We start from the raw sequence: 18,073 nt of genomic DNA, 5'->3' as shown, positions 1-18,073 counted from the left end.
AAAAAAAAAAACCTATAAAGCACTTTGCTCAAGTCTTACCGGCTGTGCTGCTTGCATCTGAAGAGTGCGAGTCATTCTCTGTGTGCGCCTCAAGATCTGGAGAAGCTCTCATTGTCGGAGAACCCTTCATCTCGGCAGGTGCCTCAGTCTCAGCGGACCTCTCGCTCCCAGCTGCCTCGGTCTCAGCAGCTTCCTCAACCAGCTGCCAGCGCTTCTTTGGAGCCACAGCTATTTCCGAGGACTTCTCCAGGTAGCTGGTGGAGGAATCGGGGCCAAATGGGTCCGCTACAGGCTCTGTCGAGTCAGACTGGATGCTGATGAAGTCTCTCTCGGGAACATCCAAACGCAGGTCAGGCGTTGTGAGCTTCAGTTTAGACGGAAGCCTTTGTTTTCTGCGCTGCTTCTCCGCACTCCCGACCTCAGCGTGAGAAGGAAAGTCTTCACAGTGATGGGTGTCGACCGAGGCGCCCGCTTTAGTGCAGAGTTTGGTTTTCACCGGCGTGCTTTGGCTCAGCGTAGGTTTCTCCGACTGCCCGTTCTCTAATTTGATCTGAAGAGGTAGACCTTCGCAGGAGCCTCTCAGCGGACCACCTTCTGCTGCGGTGGGGATCACCAGGGGTTCCTCCTTTATCAAGGTAGCCGACGGCGGCAGCACCAGCGGTTTGCCTTCTTTTTCTCGAGTGTCGTGCATGTCCTTTAACAGCATCAGAATAGTGCTAAATTTGTAATTGGAGTCAGGCCGAAAGACACTCAGCTCAGAGTCACTGTTGTTCTCCATCACTAGCGATTTGAACCTTAATTCTTTACTATCCTGAAAGGTGTCCATTGGAGACAGAGACAGAGAGGAGGAGGTAGATAGATCTGACGGACTGTTTTCCGCCTTGATTTTGACCGGCTGCTGCGCGGGCCGAGTCATCCCCTCGCACTTTGACCCGACCACCGAGCCGTTGTGAACTGGTTTCTTATTCAGCTTCCTCGCGCGACGTTTCGGAGAGCTGTGGTTACCAAAGGAGCAGGTTTTGCTGGGGTATTTCCGATTTGGAGACAGTTCAGCTTTGACGGCAGCATCAGTAGGAGTTTTTCCGAAGCAGTCTTCAGGAGGAGCTTCTGCTGGGACTCGGCTTGTGGCTGGTCCATCTTTGTGATTGGTCTCTTCTGCTGCTTTCAGAGCCTTTGTTATCAGACGGCTGCTGGCAGAAAGAGCCCCAGAGTGCTTTTCACTGGAACATTGGGGCAATTTGCCCGGCCTCTGCTCAGGGTCTTTAGAGGTCGCTTTGTTTTGAAATATACAGGACGAATCAGGCAGGTCCGAGCAAAGGTTTAGTTTTTTAGATGTCTTTTTCACTTTTACTGAAGCGTGCTCCTTTCTGCCCGTGGCGTCGGCATCATATATTGGAGAAAGAGCTGTGCGTTTAGGTCGATTCAACATCGGAACTGAGTCCAAATCGGCATAAGGCGAGTCCTTCGGCTCCTCTTTCAGTGCACGTGTTGTTGCATGAAGCTGACCAGCCTTGTTGGCTGTTTCCTTTCCACCAACAATATGACCAAATATGTCCGACAAGCATTTCTTCTTCTTTTTGAAAGTTTTGCTCTTATTGCCGTGTGCTGTGGAGTTTTTGAAGAGATGGTGACCATTCCCGTTGGTCGCCGGACCAGGTGAGTTGGGTCGATTTGGGACAATGGAGGCGGAGGGGGCCTCTAGCGGCTCTTCGGATGAAGGAAGGCTGGTCGGATGTTCTTCTCCATTGACAGGTAGTGAAAGTGTGCTCTCACTGTTCCTCTGTCGACCAGGGAGCAGATACTCGGCTTCGGCCACACTGACCTTCCATGCGGTCAGCAAACTTTTTGGAATCTGCCCACATCAGAATTTATGCTTAGATAAGTTTTCACAATAAGAGAATAAAAGGTACAGTCGTGGAGAAAAAGAAACACAGTTCTTTGAATTCTGAAGTTTCATATATCAGGAGTCAGGGACAATTTTATTAAGGGGAGGAGGTTTAACAGCTTTTAATGTTATTTAAATTTACTGTATATGTACTAACACATAGAATAGATTGCACATTTGTGTTCATTAAACAAATGTGAACCAAAACTGGAAAAGTGCTGTCTGAGAAACTAAGTACAGCCCTTCCGGCTTAAAACAGATTTAAGACGGAAAGTAGCAGCCAGGTTTTGATAGTTAAATGAATAGGGGTGTAGCAATACAATAATTTCACGATACAATGCGATATATGATATTCTGGTCACGATACGATATGTATCACGATATTTGTTGAGCGATACAATTCGCTACGATTCAGTGCATTTTTACGATTTTCTGAAAGATTTTAGAAGGACAGAGTGATTTTAGTGGCATTTTGTGTTCCATAGACTTGAATTTAGTTAACTGAAACTGATTAAAAGCACCAACTACACAATACCTAACTCTGATTGGGCAGTCTAACAGTCTGCAGCTGGACAAAATGAGTCAAAAACGCAGTGAGAGAATTAGTTTCTGTCATTTAATTCATGTGGATTTAACATAAAACTGAAAAGTTTAAACGGTAATCCAGGAGCAGAGTGTGGAGATTATCAGCATCTGTAGACTCTCAATATGCAAATGATTGCACTTATGTTTTTTCTTTTGGACACTGTGGCTGCATTTTGGAGTAAAAATGCAGCCACAAATGCAGTCTTTTGGACTATGGGGAAAAAAGGCTTTTCTACCTTGACTCCCGGAGTTAACCATGGCTGTAAACTGCTTTCGTCTGATAAAGTAGTGGCTCCGCCTCACCCCGTAGTGATCGACTCCCTGCAGCTACGCAGCGCCGCTATTCCCCTGCTTGGATCTCTGAGTAGCTGCCTCTCAGACTGCCAGCATCTCATAGTACTCTCAGTCTCTGATACTCTTTGTCTGTTGCTAATAAGAATGATCGATCAGCCATTGTTATCATGGAAATCCTCACTGCGCCGCGGATTCCGGCTGGGGGTTTTTCCTCTTCGTCTTCCTGCTCAAAACACAGCGCCGCTTCGGATGTTATCAACCCATGTTCATTCTTCAGGTAATCCTTTATATACAGAACAGAAACCGCTAAGCTAAAAACTAGTTACGAAGTGAATGCCACCAGTTAAAATTTGCATTAATTTCGCGATCTCACTGGTTTTGCAGCTGCTCCGTTCGCGCCGCTACTCCTTTCCGCTTCTCTTTCACGGTTACTTGCGTAACTTTACGCAAGTAACCGTAACAAAATACTCAGCAACAAAATACAGCCCATCGTTATTTATTGAAGATTTTACATTTCCAAAAACACAGGAATCTAATGTTTCGTTTCGTTTTGTACGTTTGGAAGCTCATTCCCTCTCACATATTCGGAAAAGCCGGGGAATGGCGGCGCTTTTGACATTTCTCTGACATTTGGGAAAAATATGGTTCACAAATTTTAGCATAACTCCGGTTATACTTGGCCTATTTACACAATTTAAAAACTGGTGTGTAGTTTATAATGTGCACTTTAAGCTGAAGTTGAAAGTGAGACTGAGGGAGGCGGAGTCTTGCTGCTACGCCGTAACAAGCTAGACGTTAAAAAGAGCTATAAGGCTGTGGACCCTTATGGTTTAACGGATCGATACTCGCGGATGAAAAATCGATACTTTCCGAGGGCGGAAAATATCGATATATATCGCCGAATAGATTTATATATACAGCCCTATAAATGAACTTGATTTACTTATGAACCACAAGTCTATGAAAGTGGTAGCTTTGGCCATTTGCTCACCTGGAGCATACAGGTGTAGGTTACACAAAGCCAAGAGGAAAACACATCAGCCATGACGTGAAAGAATCAACTGTTGTTGGCAATCAATCATTTAAGAGTTATTATGTCTTTTCCAAGCAAGCCAAGCAAGTGGTGGAAAATTTGAGACATTTTCCAGTCTTTTCAGAAAAGGATGTTCCATCAATTTCAGACCACAAAGGGCTCAGACAAATTGAATCTCAAGCTTTTTTCAAGCATGAGAATGATAAATGTTACAGTTAATAAAAGTAAAATTATATAAAAAAAAAAGACTGAATAAATGTGGTTTGTTTGGAAAGGCTGCCAGGAGAAAGTTTTTTCTCTAAAAGAAAATGGTTGCACCATCAGCATCGGTTGTGTTAATACTTTGCTAAACATATAGAGCTGTCATAATATGCACCAGGACAGATGTCCATCAAAAATAGTGACTGATGCATGACAGACATGTTTTCTGTTTTCAGTGCAGAAAGACTGCTTCAGACTGACTGATTATATGATCAATCAATAATCTCAAATGTTTTGACCATAAAAAAAAAATAACATTTGATAGAGCCTTTTACAGTCCGTTTTCTCCTCCAGTCAAGTTGAGATCAGAAAGCAGAGTTAGTAATGGTTGTGTGAAATATATAGTGTTGGTGAAAGAAAGCACCCAAAAAACCCCTGAGAAGTTCCAACTTGATACTAAGAAAAATACTTGACACTTGCTGTGTACAGACATAATGCTCGCTCACTCACTCAGACACAATGGCGGATCGTAAAATAAGTCAGCAGAGAAAGTAATTTCGAAAGCAGGAGAAATTCTGAGCAAAAAAAAAAAAAAAAACAGACTGAAAGAGAAAACTGTAACAATGCCTCTGCTCTTAAACAAAAACATATGAATGGGAAAGTTTCAAAGATGGATGTCTTTGTTGCCGTTTCATTCACATCTCCAGGATTTTCAAATTAACATGTCGTGGTCATGTCAATTGGGGTGCATGCTTTCATTTTATAGTAGTTCTTAATTAAACAGGGATTTATTTTAGTAGATTTATTACTTTTCTAACTGTCCTTTTTTTCATTTTCACATATGTTGTATGATTAGAATAGCTTGTCTATAATAAACAAGGCTCCTATCAATGTAGTTCGGAATTTAAAATAAATAAATTACAGTGATGCCTTGTGTTCTTTAAGAAGCAAAGCAAATAATTAATACACTTTTTTTAGATTTACTAGACAGGTTAGGTATTTTTGCACAAAGTATCGGTATTGGTTCGGTATCACCGATACCAGCTTGAATTTTACTAAATATTGGATCGGAAAGAAAATTGATGGTATCGAACATCACTAGTGAGAGGAGGGAGGAGTAGCTGCTGCTGAAACCAGTGCAACAATTTGGGCCACTACTATTAAGTAGCTGGTCTAAAAGTGTCATTTTTTTATCATTTTGGAAGTCATATAATACGCAGTGGTTGAAAATTAACACTGCACATCAGCCCTCCCTAATGTGAAACATGGTGATCATACTGTGATTATGTATTTTTTTCAGTAGGTACAAACAAACTGGTCAGAGTTGATGGCAGATGGATGAAGTTAGAAACAGGGGAAACCTGGATGAGAACCTATTGGACATTGCAAAAGACTAGAGAGTGGGTTCAACTATCAGCAGGACAACAAACCTGAACAAGAGCAATGTTGCAATAGTCAGATCAAAGCATATTCAGGTGTTAGAATGACCCAAAGTCCAGCTTAATTGAGATTCTGAGGTGAGATTTGATGCTTTCTTTTCGATTGGACTAAAATTGATTGATCTATTTTGCAGAAAACGGTCAGAAATGTCTGTCTCTATATGCGCCAAGCTGGTAGAGATCGATCACAGAAGACTTGCAGCTGCAGTGGATCCTTCTCCTCCTTCCACTTCACAGCCATGAGTTTACTGTGCTGCTCGCTTAATATTCAAATCATATATGTTGGAATTTGTGGCTGTAACTTAACAAATATGAAAAAGAGCTATTAACACTTTTGAAAAGCTCTGTACGTTCTAACGTTCCCTCTGTCCTGGTAGACAGGCTCTAAAGTCTGTGTTCCTCCCCATGTGGGCCTGTAGCAGAGACAGACTGTGTCTGCGTGTTAGAGAAGTCGTCTTGCGATCAGAAGGTTGTAGGTTCGATTCCAGCCTCCTTCTGGAACATGCACTTAAACCCAAATTGCCTCCTACCGCTCTACTTATTGGTGTATAAATGTGTTTGAGTGCAAATGGGTGAATGTGACTCTAGTGTAAAGCACTTTCAGTGGTCAAAATGACTGGAAAAGCACTTGTTCAGTTCATTTACAGATTTAGTCACTGTGGACAGTGCACACATTATTTGTTCAATAAATAATTACTCTGTGGAACCTGTATGTAAAGATCAGATTATTTTTTAAAGGTCCTGATAGGTAAAATTCTACAATTCAAAGATGCTGTACTTTCTTTTGACCGTGACTGTCGATGTATTTATTTACCGTATACTTGTAGTCCTTCTCTTTCTGCTTTCCCCGCCGTCTAAGAACAGGCAGCTCATCGAACTGATGTCCCCCTTCAAATGGTAGAATGACGCTCCCTGGGACCCAGGTGCGTTCAGTGACCTCGCCCACCGTCTCCAGGAAATACATCCGACAAGGACGATTACTTGGTACTGAAGGGGTAAGAAACAAAAAGAGAGAGTGAGACAAATGAAAAGCAGATTAGTTGCGTTACACACAGACAATAAAATTTATTTAGTGCCAGTTAGCCAGTGAGATCAAATGTTTCACAGAGACGGCTAAAGCCGCACATCATTAAATCTGAAAATCATATTTTATTTTTGTGAAAAAAAAGTGAAATTTCTTCATTATTTCGATTACTACCAACAGTGCTAAATTTGTTCCTTTTAATCTTTACAATAAAGTTTTGCAGCTAATAAGAACTCCATATTAAGTTTCTTATATATTTATATATATATATATATATATATATATATATATATATATATATATATATATAATGGTGTAGTATTATATATATACTACACCATACTACACCAGTATAAATATATACTTTTACTGCAGAAATATGATCATGTGTTTACAACACAATCACAGAGAAGACTGTTGTTCAAAAGACATACACTCAAAGGAAGGTAAGCCTCAAAAGGTTATTTCTGTATACAAACATATTAATAAAAAGTTAACTGGAAGGATAAATGTGGTAAAAAGGGAGTACCAACAGCAGCTATAACCAATTTTGTTTAAAATAAGTTATCTTTGTCATGCTTTTCAGATTTAATCTTCAGATCCTCTATTATATTATTATATAAGAATTGATGGTTATTAAGTAGTTACATTTTATCTTAACAGCATATCTGTCCACAGAACATAAAAATACAGAAAAGTAATCAGAACTCACCTTTCATTTTTGTGTGGATCCCTAGGTTTGGGTCACAGAGGACCTGGCAGGGCCACCAAGGTCGTCTGTTGAATTTTGCCCACACCAGGTCTCCTTCCAAGTACTTCACAACAGGGAGAAGTTTTTTCTTCGGGCTGTTGGACTAAAATCAGCACAAGGAAAACAATTTGATGTGAGACAAAGGCTAAAATGACAGGTCGTCTTGTTTCAAATCAAATCAAAACAGTGACAGAGCGCTATGGGAAAGCACATGTTGCTACTCTTTCAGTGTTAGATTTCATCAAGATACGTTTCATCTAAAAGTGTATATTTCAGCATATATTTTTACCCCAATTTGAAAAAAAAATATCCAGTTTCTTTCTGGTGAAAAACAACTGGTGATTTTCTTTGAAGACCTAGATTCTAATTTTGAGCGATTAAGATTAAGTTTCTAGACACTACAAGAGAGAAAGGAATGCAGTGATCTTAGATAGCTTCTGACTCCATTAGAAAACAAAGAAATAATAGGACTATTCTCATTTTTACATTAAAGCATATGCCACTGAACTACATCTGAGTTTTACTAAGTTAAAAATGGTTTTGCTTTATTTGAGGAACAGGGGAAATACTTCATATTGTTCTGTATTTATTACCTAATCAGAGTAGATTCTTATCTTTGGCTGACTGATTGGTGCGTCACTATAAGATATATTTCAAGTGCTACTTTTAACAGAGTCTTCCCCTCGTGGATGAGATTTCTCCACTCTAATACATAGCCAACACAAACAAATGTCCATTTGGTTGCACAAACAATGCAAAACAAATTCCCCACATGTGTCCAACTCACGTTAGAGTTGGTACCAGCTGGTGAGACAAGCCCAGGGTCAACAGGAGAGGTGAGTTCGACTTCACTGTCCGACTCCTCGCCCACATTCCACCCGTCTCTCATAGTGATTTCTGGCAGTGCACTGGGGCTTAGTGTGGGGTTAAGTTCAGAAATTGTTTTGGACATCAGATTAAAAACTGTGGGTTTGTATGCTCGTCTCTCTGTCACTGAGTTGCATGTGCTTTTGCTCCCAGTGACGCTTCTGTCCTGGGTCGTGTTTGAGGGGAGCTGAAAAGGCTTGAGGTCCTGAACGCCGCCGTGCCCCTCCTCCTCCTCCTTGATGTCACTGCTGTCAAACAGCATGGACCCAAAATGCAAGCCCCGATGCTCCCAAAACGCGATGGGAGCGTCGGGGATGCGCTCGAAGCTGTCTGGACTGCGAGGGGAGAAGCCGTTCCTGCTCCCGTTCTGCAGGCTTTCAAAGGGGTCCATGTCATCTGTGCCAGGGGATGAAGGTAGCTGGATGGGCGGTGGCTCAAACCCCTCATCTTCATCAGTGATCGAACTTGCACAGTGCAAGTTGCTCCTGGGGTGAAAGTCTTTGCTGTTGAGTGAGGCGTTCATGCGCTGCGGTCTCCTCTGCGGGCTGTAACCTGCATGCAGAGTCTCGAATGGCTCCATGTTGTCAGTGCCAGGGGATGGAGGCAGTTGGACTGCTGGTGGCTGAAACTCGTCATCGTCATCATCAGTGATTGGACTTGCACAGCGCAAGCTGCTCCTGTCCTGGGGGTCAGCATTCAGGCGCTGTTGTCTCCTCTGTGGACTGTAGCAGCGAAAACGCTCCAGCTGATTGTATCCCAGGAAAGCAGACTGTGGCAGCTGGCCTGGTCCACGAGTCACAGTGCCACATTGGCTCCTATAAGAAGTGCTCAGAGGGCCGTTTCGGGCCCTCAGATCTGGCTGGCTGGGGCCAAACACTGATTCGACCCTAGGACCCGGTCTGTATGACTGATTCATGTTGTCATCCTTATATCCTGTTAAGCAGAAACAGACACTGTTAGGTAAGGGAGGTGTGACGTTTAATTCTACCACAACAAACATAAATCCGAGCAAAACAACAGGCTATCCAGCCTGCAAAGAAACTTATAAAGCGAAAACTGTGCGCACACACACCATGATAGCATGGCCTCCATTGTAAAAGGCCAGCTCAAGACAAAACCCTAAACACGTCCACCGGTGAGCTCCGTCTAAACGTTTCTGTTTGCGAGTTATTAGAAAAATAGCGCCGCTTTGTCTGCTAATTGTGGGTCATGGCGATCACCGAGACTGTAGTGAAGATGGTGACACTGAGCCATCACAGAAAAAAAAAAACACACACACACAAGAGCGGCTCACACAAACAAGCTACGACCGATCATAGGAAGCTACTATTAACTCACACATTGTCAACACGTGGAAAAAAGGGCGAAAAACCCACCATTTGGAGGTCGGTCACCGTCAAACCAACAGCGGATCTTTGTTGGAGTGACACAAAGCGACTGCTTTCCTCGGCTTTGCCTGCACAATCCCAGCTGCAGCAGCTCTGATAGTAGTAGTAGGCCCAGGCACAGCTCTCATTCTCGGCACTTCATCGCCTCATCAGCAGCAGCGGCGACGGCAGCAGCGACGGCCCTCCTCTTAGAAACTGTCAGCTTTACAGTGAAGAACAAGATTAAATCTGCTGCTACCCCTTGAGAGCCACGACCGGTGTCTCCCTCTGCCACAGCAGATTATTTACTACATATTTTATCTTCGTGCTAGTCGAAGTGCCCCCGGTTATGTTAAAACAAGCCCAGGCTGACTGTGTTGGTGAGCAGCAGCCAATCGGCTACCCAGCTACCCAACCCCCCGTCTCCGCAGAGGGCCGTGACACTCGCTCACTACCGCACACACTCATGTAAATACGGGCGAAAGCGCAAGCGCGCGCGTTAGGACGTCCAGGTGAAGTTACTAAAACTATAAAGTAGCAGTGATAAACTCTGAGGAGTTCACAAAAGAATGAGGTGCCTCGGTGTTTTTGAAAGCAGACTCTGGGTGTGTTGTTTTGTGACCGAGCAGAACGGTTTCCATGCCACTTTCAGAGCCTAACACACGGCCTCCCCGGTCAGACCTCACTCTGTGCGCCATGTTGTCTTCCCACACAGAGGACTGGCAGGAGGAAGCAGGCCGACAGGCAGGCGCAAAGGAAAATAAAAGATAAAGACAAGCGGCGAGAGCCGCTGCGCCGTGAAAAGTTATTGTTTTCTGTTTGCTTTTAAACAGCGATTTATCTCTTAACGAGATCACACAAGCATGTCCTGTTACGCAGACTGAAATTATAAACAGATTCAAAAGCGCAAGTATATGTAAAAAGAGCGCACAGTAGGCTCGAGTCCTCTTTAAGGATCACACAAAAACCCCGTGATTGCTTCATGCAGCTTATCCACGCATTTTTATATCTTACCCTATTTAAAAGTCCGAAATGTTTCTGGAAATATCCGGGGGTAATATCTATCAATTTAAACACGATTTACATAACAACATGGCCCAGTTTTATTATGAACCAGCTCCTCCTTTATACATCCCTGTAAAACGCTGTATAATAGTGTCATAATCACATCCGTGATTTAACTTGACTAACTGTAAATATAAGGATTTATTACAAAGTAATAGTTATTATCAACATGGCGAAAGCCCCCTAGTGGCTACATAGGAGCATTGAATATTTTGTAATGGGTGGTTAGAAGGGGCTTTTTATGTCCTTGGAGCCAAAAATAAATAAAATCCATACTAGAATTTTATGAGTTGAAGTATATTGCTGTAGCAGGACTTTAAATTTAGGTCAGATAATAAATCTTCATTCCCTTAAGGATTTAAAAAACAAAACAACTGTGTATGAGATTGTTTCAATAGCAGAATAAACCTAACTTGCATGTTTTTGGGCTGTAGAAGGAATGGAGAGAAAGGCTATACATGCACATGGACACCCTGCAAAGCTGCAAGGTAACAGAGCCAACTACTGATGAGTACTATATGGTAGTCAGAGTGGTTGAAATTCTAATAAATAGGTTCAAAAAGGCACTGCAAATTGGCAAAGGGGTGAACCGAGCTGGAGCCACATACTTGAAAAGATTTTTATTATGGTTTCACATACAGCACATTAGGATTTATTATATAATCCACAATGCATATTTCTGATTTTCAATAGTGACAAGAATAACTACATAAAAATGGAAGTGCTTATGATAAGTCCAATAACAAATAGGAAAGACATCTATATTTACAAAGTGCAGAAAGAACATATACTGTGCTCAAAAATTAGTAAGTTATAGCAGTTGAAGCTCATTAAAAATTTAAACACAAATTGTTTGAAGAGATGCACCAATCAATTCGCCACAGATGGTAATTTTCTTTTCTGTTGTTGTAGAACCAAGACTAATAACTCCCACCATTTTCAGCCCCTAAATGTATGAAACTGTATGTATGCACTATTTAGCCTCAACAGAAATCACACAAATTTAGGGACAAATGCTTTTATACTTAAACGGTGACAATCTGTTTATAAAACAACCTGGAGCCATTTTTTGTCCTCGTTAATGTGTCTTCAGCAAGAAAATCTGAATCAGTCAAAACTGAAACTGGTAACTGCTTAGCTTTGGTGCTGGGTTATAAAACAAAAATAAAACACATACTGTACAAGTATAGACTAGTTTGAAAACATTTTCTGTCAAAGAAGTGAGCTGGTTGATCTGTTTCAGAAAGTAAAACTAGAACAAAAACACAAGCCATAAAAAAAAAAAAAAATGTTCTGGAGCCAGGGCCGGCTCAAGGATTCATGAGGCCTGAAGCAGAGTTTCATTTGGGGGCCCACCTTCAATTCATCATAATGTCCATGATTGGCTGCTTGGACAATTTTACCTTCTGCCTTCAACTAGCTTGTATTTCAGTCGACTAGTGAACGAACATTAATTTGTTTGAAAAAAGAAAAAAAGAAAAGAAAAACGTAATTTTTTTTTCCTTCTTTTTAAGAATTTAACATGGTCACCATGTTGTGTAAATTTAATTTGGGTGCCTAAGAAGATTCAATTTAGACTTATACCTTGAGCTGGCCCAGACTGAGGGAACAAACAACTCTGACATAAAGTTTGAATTGCTACTTATGACTTTTTTTGCTTTTTCTTATTTTTATTTTTTTTGCATGCATGCATGTATGAATTAGTGCATCTGTAATTACACTTTAATTCACTTATTATATGTGACTGATAGGTGATACAGTTTATTTAAAAAAAAAGTTTTCTGACGCATGCTCATGCAACCAAATAACAGAGACGTTTGTTGAGCTATTCCCTGGGTTCATCCACTTTGCTGCTGGCGTCACAGAGATCTCTACTTTCCATGATGGCGTACGGAAAAGGCGGAACATCACTGCCAGGGAAGTCCAGTTTCTTGGGAATGCTGCAGTTGCTCAAGTCAAGTGTTTTTGCAGCATCACAGCCAAACTCCAGCTTTTTGAGACGAGCTAGACTCTTGATGCTGCCGGGCGGCCTGCCTGGGCTGACTTTATATCCCGCTGCCTTGGTGGTCCCCAGGGGTCTCCCTGGGCTGGTTTTGAATCCGGCCGCTCTGGTCGTCCCAAGTGGGCGTCCGGTACTTGTGCGGTACCCAGCCAACTTTGTAGTCCCCGAAGGCCTCCCTCTCCTCCCTGATTTAACTGTACCTTTCTTTTTCTTGGGGCCATCAGGCGCCAGGGCCTCGCCGACCCCGATTCTTGCCGCCTGTGGTTGGAAGTCACCTTGGTTCTCCTGGAGCTGGCATGTCATGGCTTTGTGTATTCCCTGCGGCAAGGGGGTAAGACTGGCGAGGGACAGCTGCAAACCAGGGTTTGACGGAGAGGCATAAAACTTGTTGGAGTGGGTGCTGCATAAATCAAAGTGGCTGGCTGGGTGGCAGTCCTCTGCCAGCCCACTGATACAGAAGTCACTGGTGCTGCTGCTCAATCTGTGCATCATTTTTCTGTCGGGGTGAAGAGAAGTAGAAATAATGAGGAGAACATGTGTACACTGGCAAGTACAAGCTGAAGCAGCTTACTTTGATGAAGCACACGGGCCTTTTTTTTTTCAGGTTGCAACACAGAACATTAAGGATGAAAAACAAAAAGCAAAGCCAGAGTTTCTAAAACTATAACTTTCTCCAAGTCAAATAATCACTGAAATCAAAGCTTAGCCACTAATAACACATAAACGGATCAGCTCGTACCTCATTTATTGTTGGGTGTTGTGTTGGAACGGGTTAATTCTGTCTCGTAAAGGTTTGTCCCCTCTGGAAGCAGCAGCATCATCTTTGTTCGGGCGCTGCGCACCCTACGCCCCCGGTGCTCTGACCAGAGCTCCGTCCGGAAACAACGCCGCTCTTCGCAGTTTATTTATGGCCTGGTTAATCCTTGCTGAGGAGGGTTAGATGGGACCGGCAGCCATTTTTGACCCGAAAAAAAAAAAATTAATAAAACAGCATTAACCGAGCACGCATGCGCAAAGGCGGGTCTACAAGACGTAGAGGGGATCAGAGTGACGTAGCGAGGCTCAGATCAAATATAACTAAGACCTTTCTGACTGTTGCAAAGCAGCTACATCACTATTAGATACTCTGAAGCTTTTGTCTAAATACTGATATCAACCTCATGACTATTTTCATATTTCATCATATTAACAAAAAGTTAGGTGTGTTTTAATGCAAATTTAAACAATACATTTGCAATAAATTACTGTTTATTGGCTGCTTCAACAGTCTTAATATAAACATGTTTCCAACATGTTTGTATATAATCTAGATTTGAACATGTAAATACAGAAATTTTTGGCTATGTTTCTTTCAAATTAGGTCAAGTTTATGATACGCATCTGTGAACAAAAATTTGATAAAGGTCCCGACTGATAGCTCTGGAAGGTGAACCTCTTCCGAGTCATTTAGTCTTTTGAAAACTCTAATCGACCATATTTCAAGATTATCCTACATTTAGCTCAGTCCATCTTTCATTTTAGTCTGATCAGCTTTTCTATTGTTGCTCCAGCAACCCCACAGCATGACGTTGCCACCACGTTTTACAATGGGGACGGTGTGTTCAGGGTGATGTGCCCCTTGCCCAAGCAAGACTTTTATCCCCTCCTTGATATTGCTCTCTAAAAGCCAAATTTGTGGAATGCACAACTAATAGATGTTTGTGTTCATACTCTCACTAAAGACAGCTCCTCCAGAGTTACAAAGGCCCCGAGTTTGCCTCTCTGATTAGATGACAATTTAGATAGGCAGCCATCTTTGGGTTGAACAGTGCCATATTAAAACCTTGGAGAAACTGTTTAATTCCTCAACTGTGATTTAAACGTCACTTTACCCCCGACCTGTTCACAGAAAAGTTGCATTCACATCTAGATTTTTATTACACATGGATGTATCTACTGATCTATCTGATCTATTACATTTGTGTTTCAGACTAAAGAGACATTGATTAAATATGCCAGACCATTTTCAGATTTCCATTAGCAAACTCTCATATTCAAGTATTGTTTTGCATATTTCCGTCACATAAAATCAGAATAGAATACCTTAACACTTGTGATTCTAACAAATTTCAAGTCCGAGCCGAGGTGAATACTTTCGCAAGGTTCTGTCCATCCAAGTAGGGCAAAGACAAAAGTCAGATTTTTGTAGTTTTTATTAACATCTATAAGAATTTAAGCACAAACACTGGATTTAAGGAGTAACCGCAGTGCTAGGACAAGTAGCAATATTTATGTTTGGGTTTGCAAAATTAAGTCCACAGGACTTAAGTGTCCCTGATGAGCTGGGTCAGTTTCTGGACCTTTGTCTTAGTGGACATGTCCACATATTTGTCTCCAATGCTGACAATCATGCCTCCCAGGATCGAAGGATCTGACTGTAAATGGAAAATGAGTTAAAAATCACAGACAACTCAAAAATATTGATGCAGCCCGATATATTTTCCCACCCCGGCTAATTGCTTTAATGCATGTTTAACAATAACAACAACAAAAAACTGTACCTTGGTTTCCAGCTTGATACTTTCCCCCTTCTGAAGAAAGCCATTGAGGGCCACTTTCAGTTCAGCAAGACTAGATTTATCCAAAGGCTGAAACAAAAATGGGTTATGGTATCATTTATCAAAGACCACATGTTCAACACTAAGAGTACCAGTGATTAATAAAGTTACTAGGTCTCTGTAGAACCAACACATTTCCTACCTGAGCAGTGGTGACGGAGCAGATGACCTCTCCACGGTGTGCACTCATCATTTTCTCAAACGCAGAGATAACGTCACCAGTCAGAGTGAGACGACCATTATCAGCCAAGACATCTACAAGAAATAAACAAAACATCCAAGACCAGAGTTTACTCAGAAACAAAATGCACAGAATTCATACAATATTATATGTAGTTGAAGCTTATTGTGTTTTATAATTGGTTACACTGTCCATAACACGCTTCTCTGCATTTTAGTTAAAGAGCCGGTTATACTTCTCTTATGTTAATGACAGACAAGGTTGAGTTATAATGCAGAGGAAACTATGATGAGAGACTAACAAAAGAAATGCATCATGTATTCCACTAACATGTTTCAACACACAGGACAAAAATATAGGCAAGGCAATAATAAATACCAACAGAAATAAGTGGTGTCACTATCTGGGTCCAAAATGAACACATTCATCCTCTGATTAACTTTAGAGGAGGATTCAAATGTATCTCTAAATGATTTTCATGAGCATATTAAATCAGTTATGACTTCTGAGGTTAAATGTTTTCATCTTATCTGATCGATTAGTGAAATCTGAAAGCTCAAGAACTCAAGACAAAAGACGAAAAACAAAAAAAAAACATTTTATTTTCAACCGTTAAATAAGACACTGCAAAAAGAATCCTTATGAGCATGCAGAGATCTATTTAGTCTGCATGCTCAAGAGTAGCTTCTTCACATTTTCCTTTCTTTTGATCTCCAACAGAATAGACACAGGATCTTCAAATCCAGGTCCTATAGGACAGTGTCTTGCAACTTTTAGATGCATCCCTGGTCCAACACACCTGAATCCCCTCAGTTTGCAGTCAAGTTTTCTACAGTCCTGCTAATGACCTGACCAGGACCCCAGCCCTCGAGGCCTGGATTTGCAGACCCCTTTCTGGTGTATTATTTATTAATGGTGCACATGTGTTTTTCATATTACTGTCTAGTCTAACTAAACTCAATGTTGCATAAAAAAAAATATAAAATTGCACTGACTCATCAAAGTAATTGATGACGTAAACGGTAATTATAATTGACAATATTTTTTGCTTACATGCATTTTTTCAGTTCAATTTAAATTTATTAAACTTTTTAAAATAGGGTAAGACTGTTCTTCTCCAAGTTGCTGTGTATAAGTGTGTATGTATGTATATAAAATTACAGAAGTTTTTTTTTTTAATTAAAAACAACAAAAACAAAAACAGGGGTTAGTAGCAGCCCTAATCTGAGGCTTAAGTCAACTTTTAACTTAGCCTTACACATCTAACATCCTTGTCAATTGTCAAATTTACTCTCTCAGTTAAAAGTTTTAAAGACCTCCATGGTCTAATGAGCAAACTTATACTGCAGTGACAACATGGTGGTTGAAACAAGAGCTCTGCACTCACTGATGAGGTTGACAGTGATTGGGGAAACATTGGCCTTTGCAAGGGCATCGTGGAAAGTCTTCTGCTTGATGCTGCGCTTGACATGAGGATTCATTATAATACCAGACATCTTGGGGTCCTTGATCAGGGCCTAAGAAAACAAGGCAGAATAAAAGAATAATGTTGAAGTTATGTTGGATTAACAATGATAAACTGGCAGCACTTTAGTTTATTTTATTTTTATGAAGTAATTTCACAATAAAAAAATTGGTGTTAGGTAAAAGTTTTGTAATGTCAGTCCAATTTAAAAAATAAATAAATAAAAAACTTGATCAGATTTAAAACTAAATTTTAAAAAGTAGTGCTACATTTATTTATTGCTGCTAACTTACAGAAAACAAAAATACCTACAGAACCCTCTTCTGGCTTTGGGCATGAATAAATTAAAATCCACTCACCGCAGATGCATCATTTACGAGAGCTGTGATTTTAAGAGTCCTGCTTTATAAGGATTCTTAACACTCTTATAAAGCAGGAACACAGGGAAAACTTGACTAACTTTGATGTAATTTTTGTTTTTGTGCAAGAAAAAATGAAAAATATAGAAGGTTCCAGTTGGAACAGTGAATTGAGACTGGATATTTTAGGTAGTGAACTAATAATGATTTAAATATTTATCTATTTGAACTGAGCTTAAAACTAATTCTAGCTAAGAATGAACTGAGCACTACACAACTTACAGAAACTTTCCCCAGCTCCTGCTCGACTTGGTCCAGTTTGTTCTGCTTACTGGCCGCAGAGAACAGAGCTGTGGCATAGCGGCCCTCCACTCCATAGACTTGGATGGGAGGCTAGAAATAAAGATGTAGTGTACAATAAACAATTCCAATGTCCAGCTGTCCGTCGATTATAATAATGATGGCGATTGTGTTAATGATTGATCGGCGCAAGTCTAATTCATTTACCTTAACCAGTTTAGCTGCTGGTCTGATAACAGACGTGCTGAACCGGCGAGCCTAGTGGGGAAAAATAATCACTGAGCCGTTAACAAAATGAAATGACCACAGAGCAAGCTAAATCTGATTGTGAAGCCTTCTATGCCGTTTACGTTACAGACAGTTAGCTGCAAAGCTAACACATTAGCAGTCATTCAAGTGCACTAAACTCGTAAACATTTTGTGAGTATTTAGCGAACCCCTCTAACAACCAAAAAATATATAATGTACATGGCATCCAGTTAAGCTTGGTTAATATCGCTTGGGACTAAGGTAAAATCCTGCAGATGACGAAAAAAGTGTCAATGTCTTACCTGCTGTCCTAGCATGTGTGCTGCCATTTTCTCCTACAGCTGTCCAGAGTAGAACGAGCGACTGCGCATGTGTAGCTGAGAAGGAGCTGTCTTCTTCTTCTTCCTCT

The 18,073-nt window shown here is 41.1% G+C and overlaps 3 protein-coding genes and 1 long non-coding RNA gene across 4 annotated transcripts in view; 1 reads left to right on the top strand and 3 right to left on the bottom strand.

Moving 5' to 3' along the window:
• The window catches only part of LOC106955399 (histone-lysine N-methyltransferase, H3 lysine-36 and H4 lysine-20 specific-like), a 20,346-nt gene extending 10,469 nt beyond the window's left edge, over window positions 1-9,877 (bottom strand). The window contains exons 1-5 of the mRNA XM_015045549.1: window positions 9,456-9,877; window positions 8,000-9,012; window positions 7,174-7,315; window positions 6,252-6,424; window positions 40-1,852 (exon numbers count right to left, since the gene is read on the bottom strand). Coding sequence (XP_014901035.1) covers window positions 40-1,852; window positions 6,252-6,424; window positions 7,174-7,315; window positions 8,000-8,995 — 3,124 coding nt within the window. The 5' untranslated portion in view covers window positions 8,996-9,012; window positions 9,456-9,877. The remainder of the gene's footprint in view (window positions 1-39; window positions 1,853-6,251; window positions 6,425-7,173; window positions 7,316-7,999; window positions 9,013-9,455) is intronic.
• LOC106955404 (uncharacterized) lies at window positions 3,395-17,524 on the top strand. Its single transcript, XR_001426566.1, has 3 exons — window positions 3,395-4,183; window positions 5,481-5,491; window positions 17,513-17,524. It is a non-coding gene; the product is annotated as an uncharacterized LOC106955404 (long non-coding RNA).
• On the bottom strand, window positions 11,117-13,733 carry LOC106955402 (UPF0461 protein C5orf24 homolog). Its single transcript, XM_015045555.1, has 2 exons — window positions 13,253-13,733; window positions 11,117-13,009 (listed from the first exon to the last, which is right to left on the bottom strand). Exons 1-2 carry the CDS (start codon window positions 13,255-13,257, stop codon window positions 12,337-12,339), a joined length of 678 nt encoding a protein of 225 aa, XP_014901041.1. The 5' UTR covers window positions 13,258-13,733; the 3' UTR covers window positions 11,117-12,336.
• atp5po (ATP synthase peripheral stalk subunit OSCP) lies at window positions 14,688-18,073 on the bottom strand. Its single transcript, XM_015045556.1, has 7 exons — window positions 17,967-18,073; window positions 17,623-17,673; window positions 17,398-17,508; window positions 16,679-16,808; window positions 15,253-15,365; window positions 15,054-15,140; window positions 14,688-14,927 (listed from the first exon to the last, which is right to left on the bottom strand). The coding sequence occupies exons 1-7, from the start codon at window positions 17,991-17,993 to the stop codon at window positions 14,817-14,819; spliced, it is 630 nt and encodes a 209-aa protein (XP_014901042.1). The 5' UTR covers window positions 17,994-18,073; the 3' UTR covers window positions 14,688-14,816.

Source organism: Poecilia latipinna, unplaced genomic scaffold (genome assembly GCF_001443285.1).
Source record: "Poecilia latipinna isolate Pla-1442-1.1 unplaced genomic scaffold, P_latipinna-1.0 Scaffold731, whole genome shotgun sequence".
NCBI lineage: Eukaryota > Metazoa > Chordata > Actinopteri > Cyprinodontiformes > Poeciliidae > Poecilia > Poecilia latipinna.
This window is presented reverse-complemented; position numbering and strand designations above follow the sequence as displayed.

Bases quoted from the DNA above. Each gene is read 5' to 3' on its own strand.
- atp5po (XM_015045556.1), bottom strand. From the start codon at position 17,993: ATGGCAGCACACATGCTAGGACAGCAG. The intron at 16,809-17,397 runs GTAAGTTGTGTA...TTGTTTTCTTAG, and splicing joins AGGAGCTGGGGAAAGTTTCT to GCCCTGATCAAGGACCCCAA. The intron at 15,366-16,678 runs GTGAGTGCAGAG...TATTTCTTGTAG, and splicing joins AATCACTGTCAACCTCATCA to ATGTCTTGGCTGATAATGGT.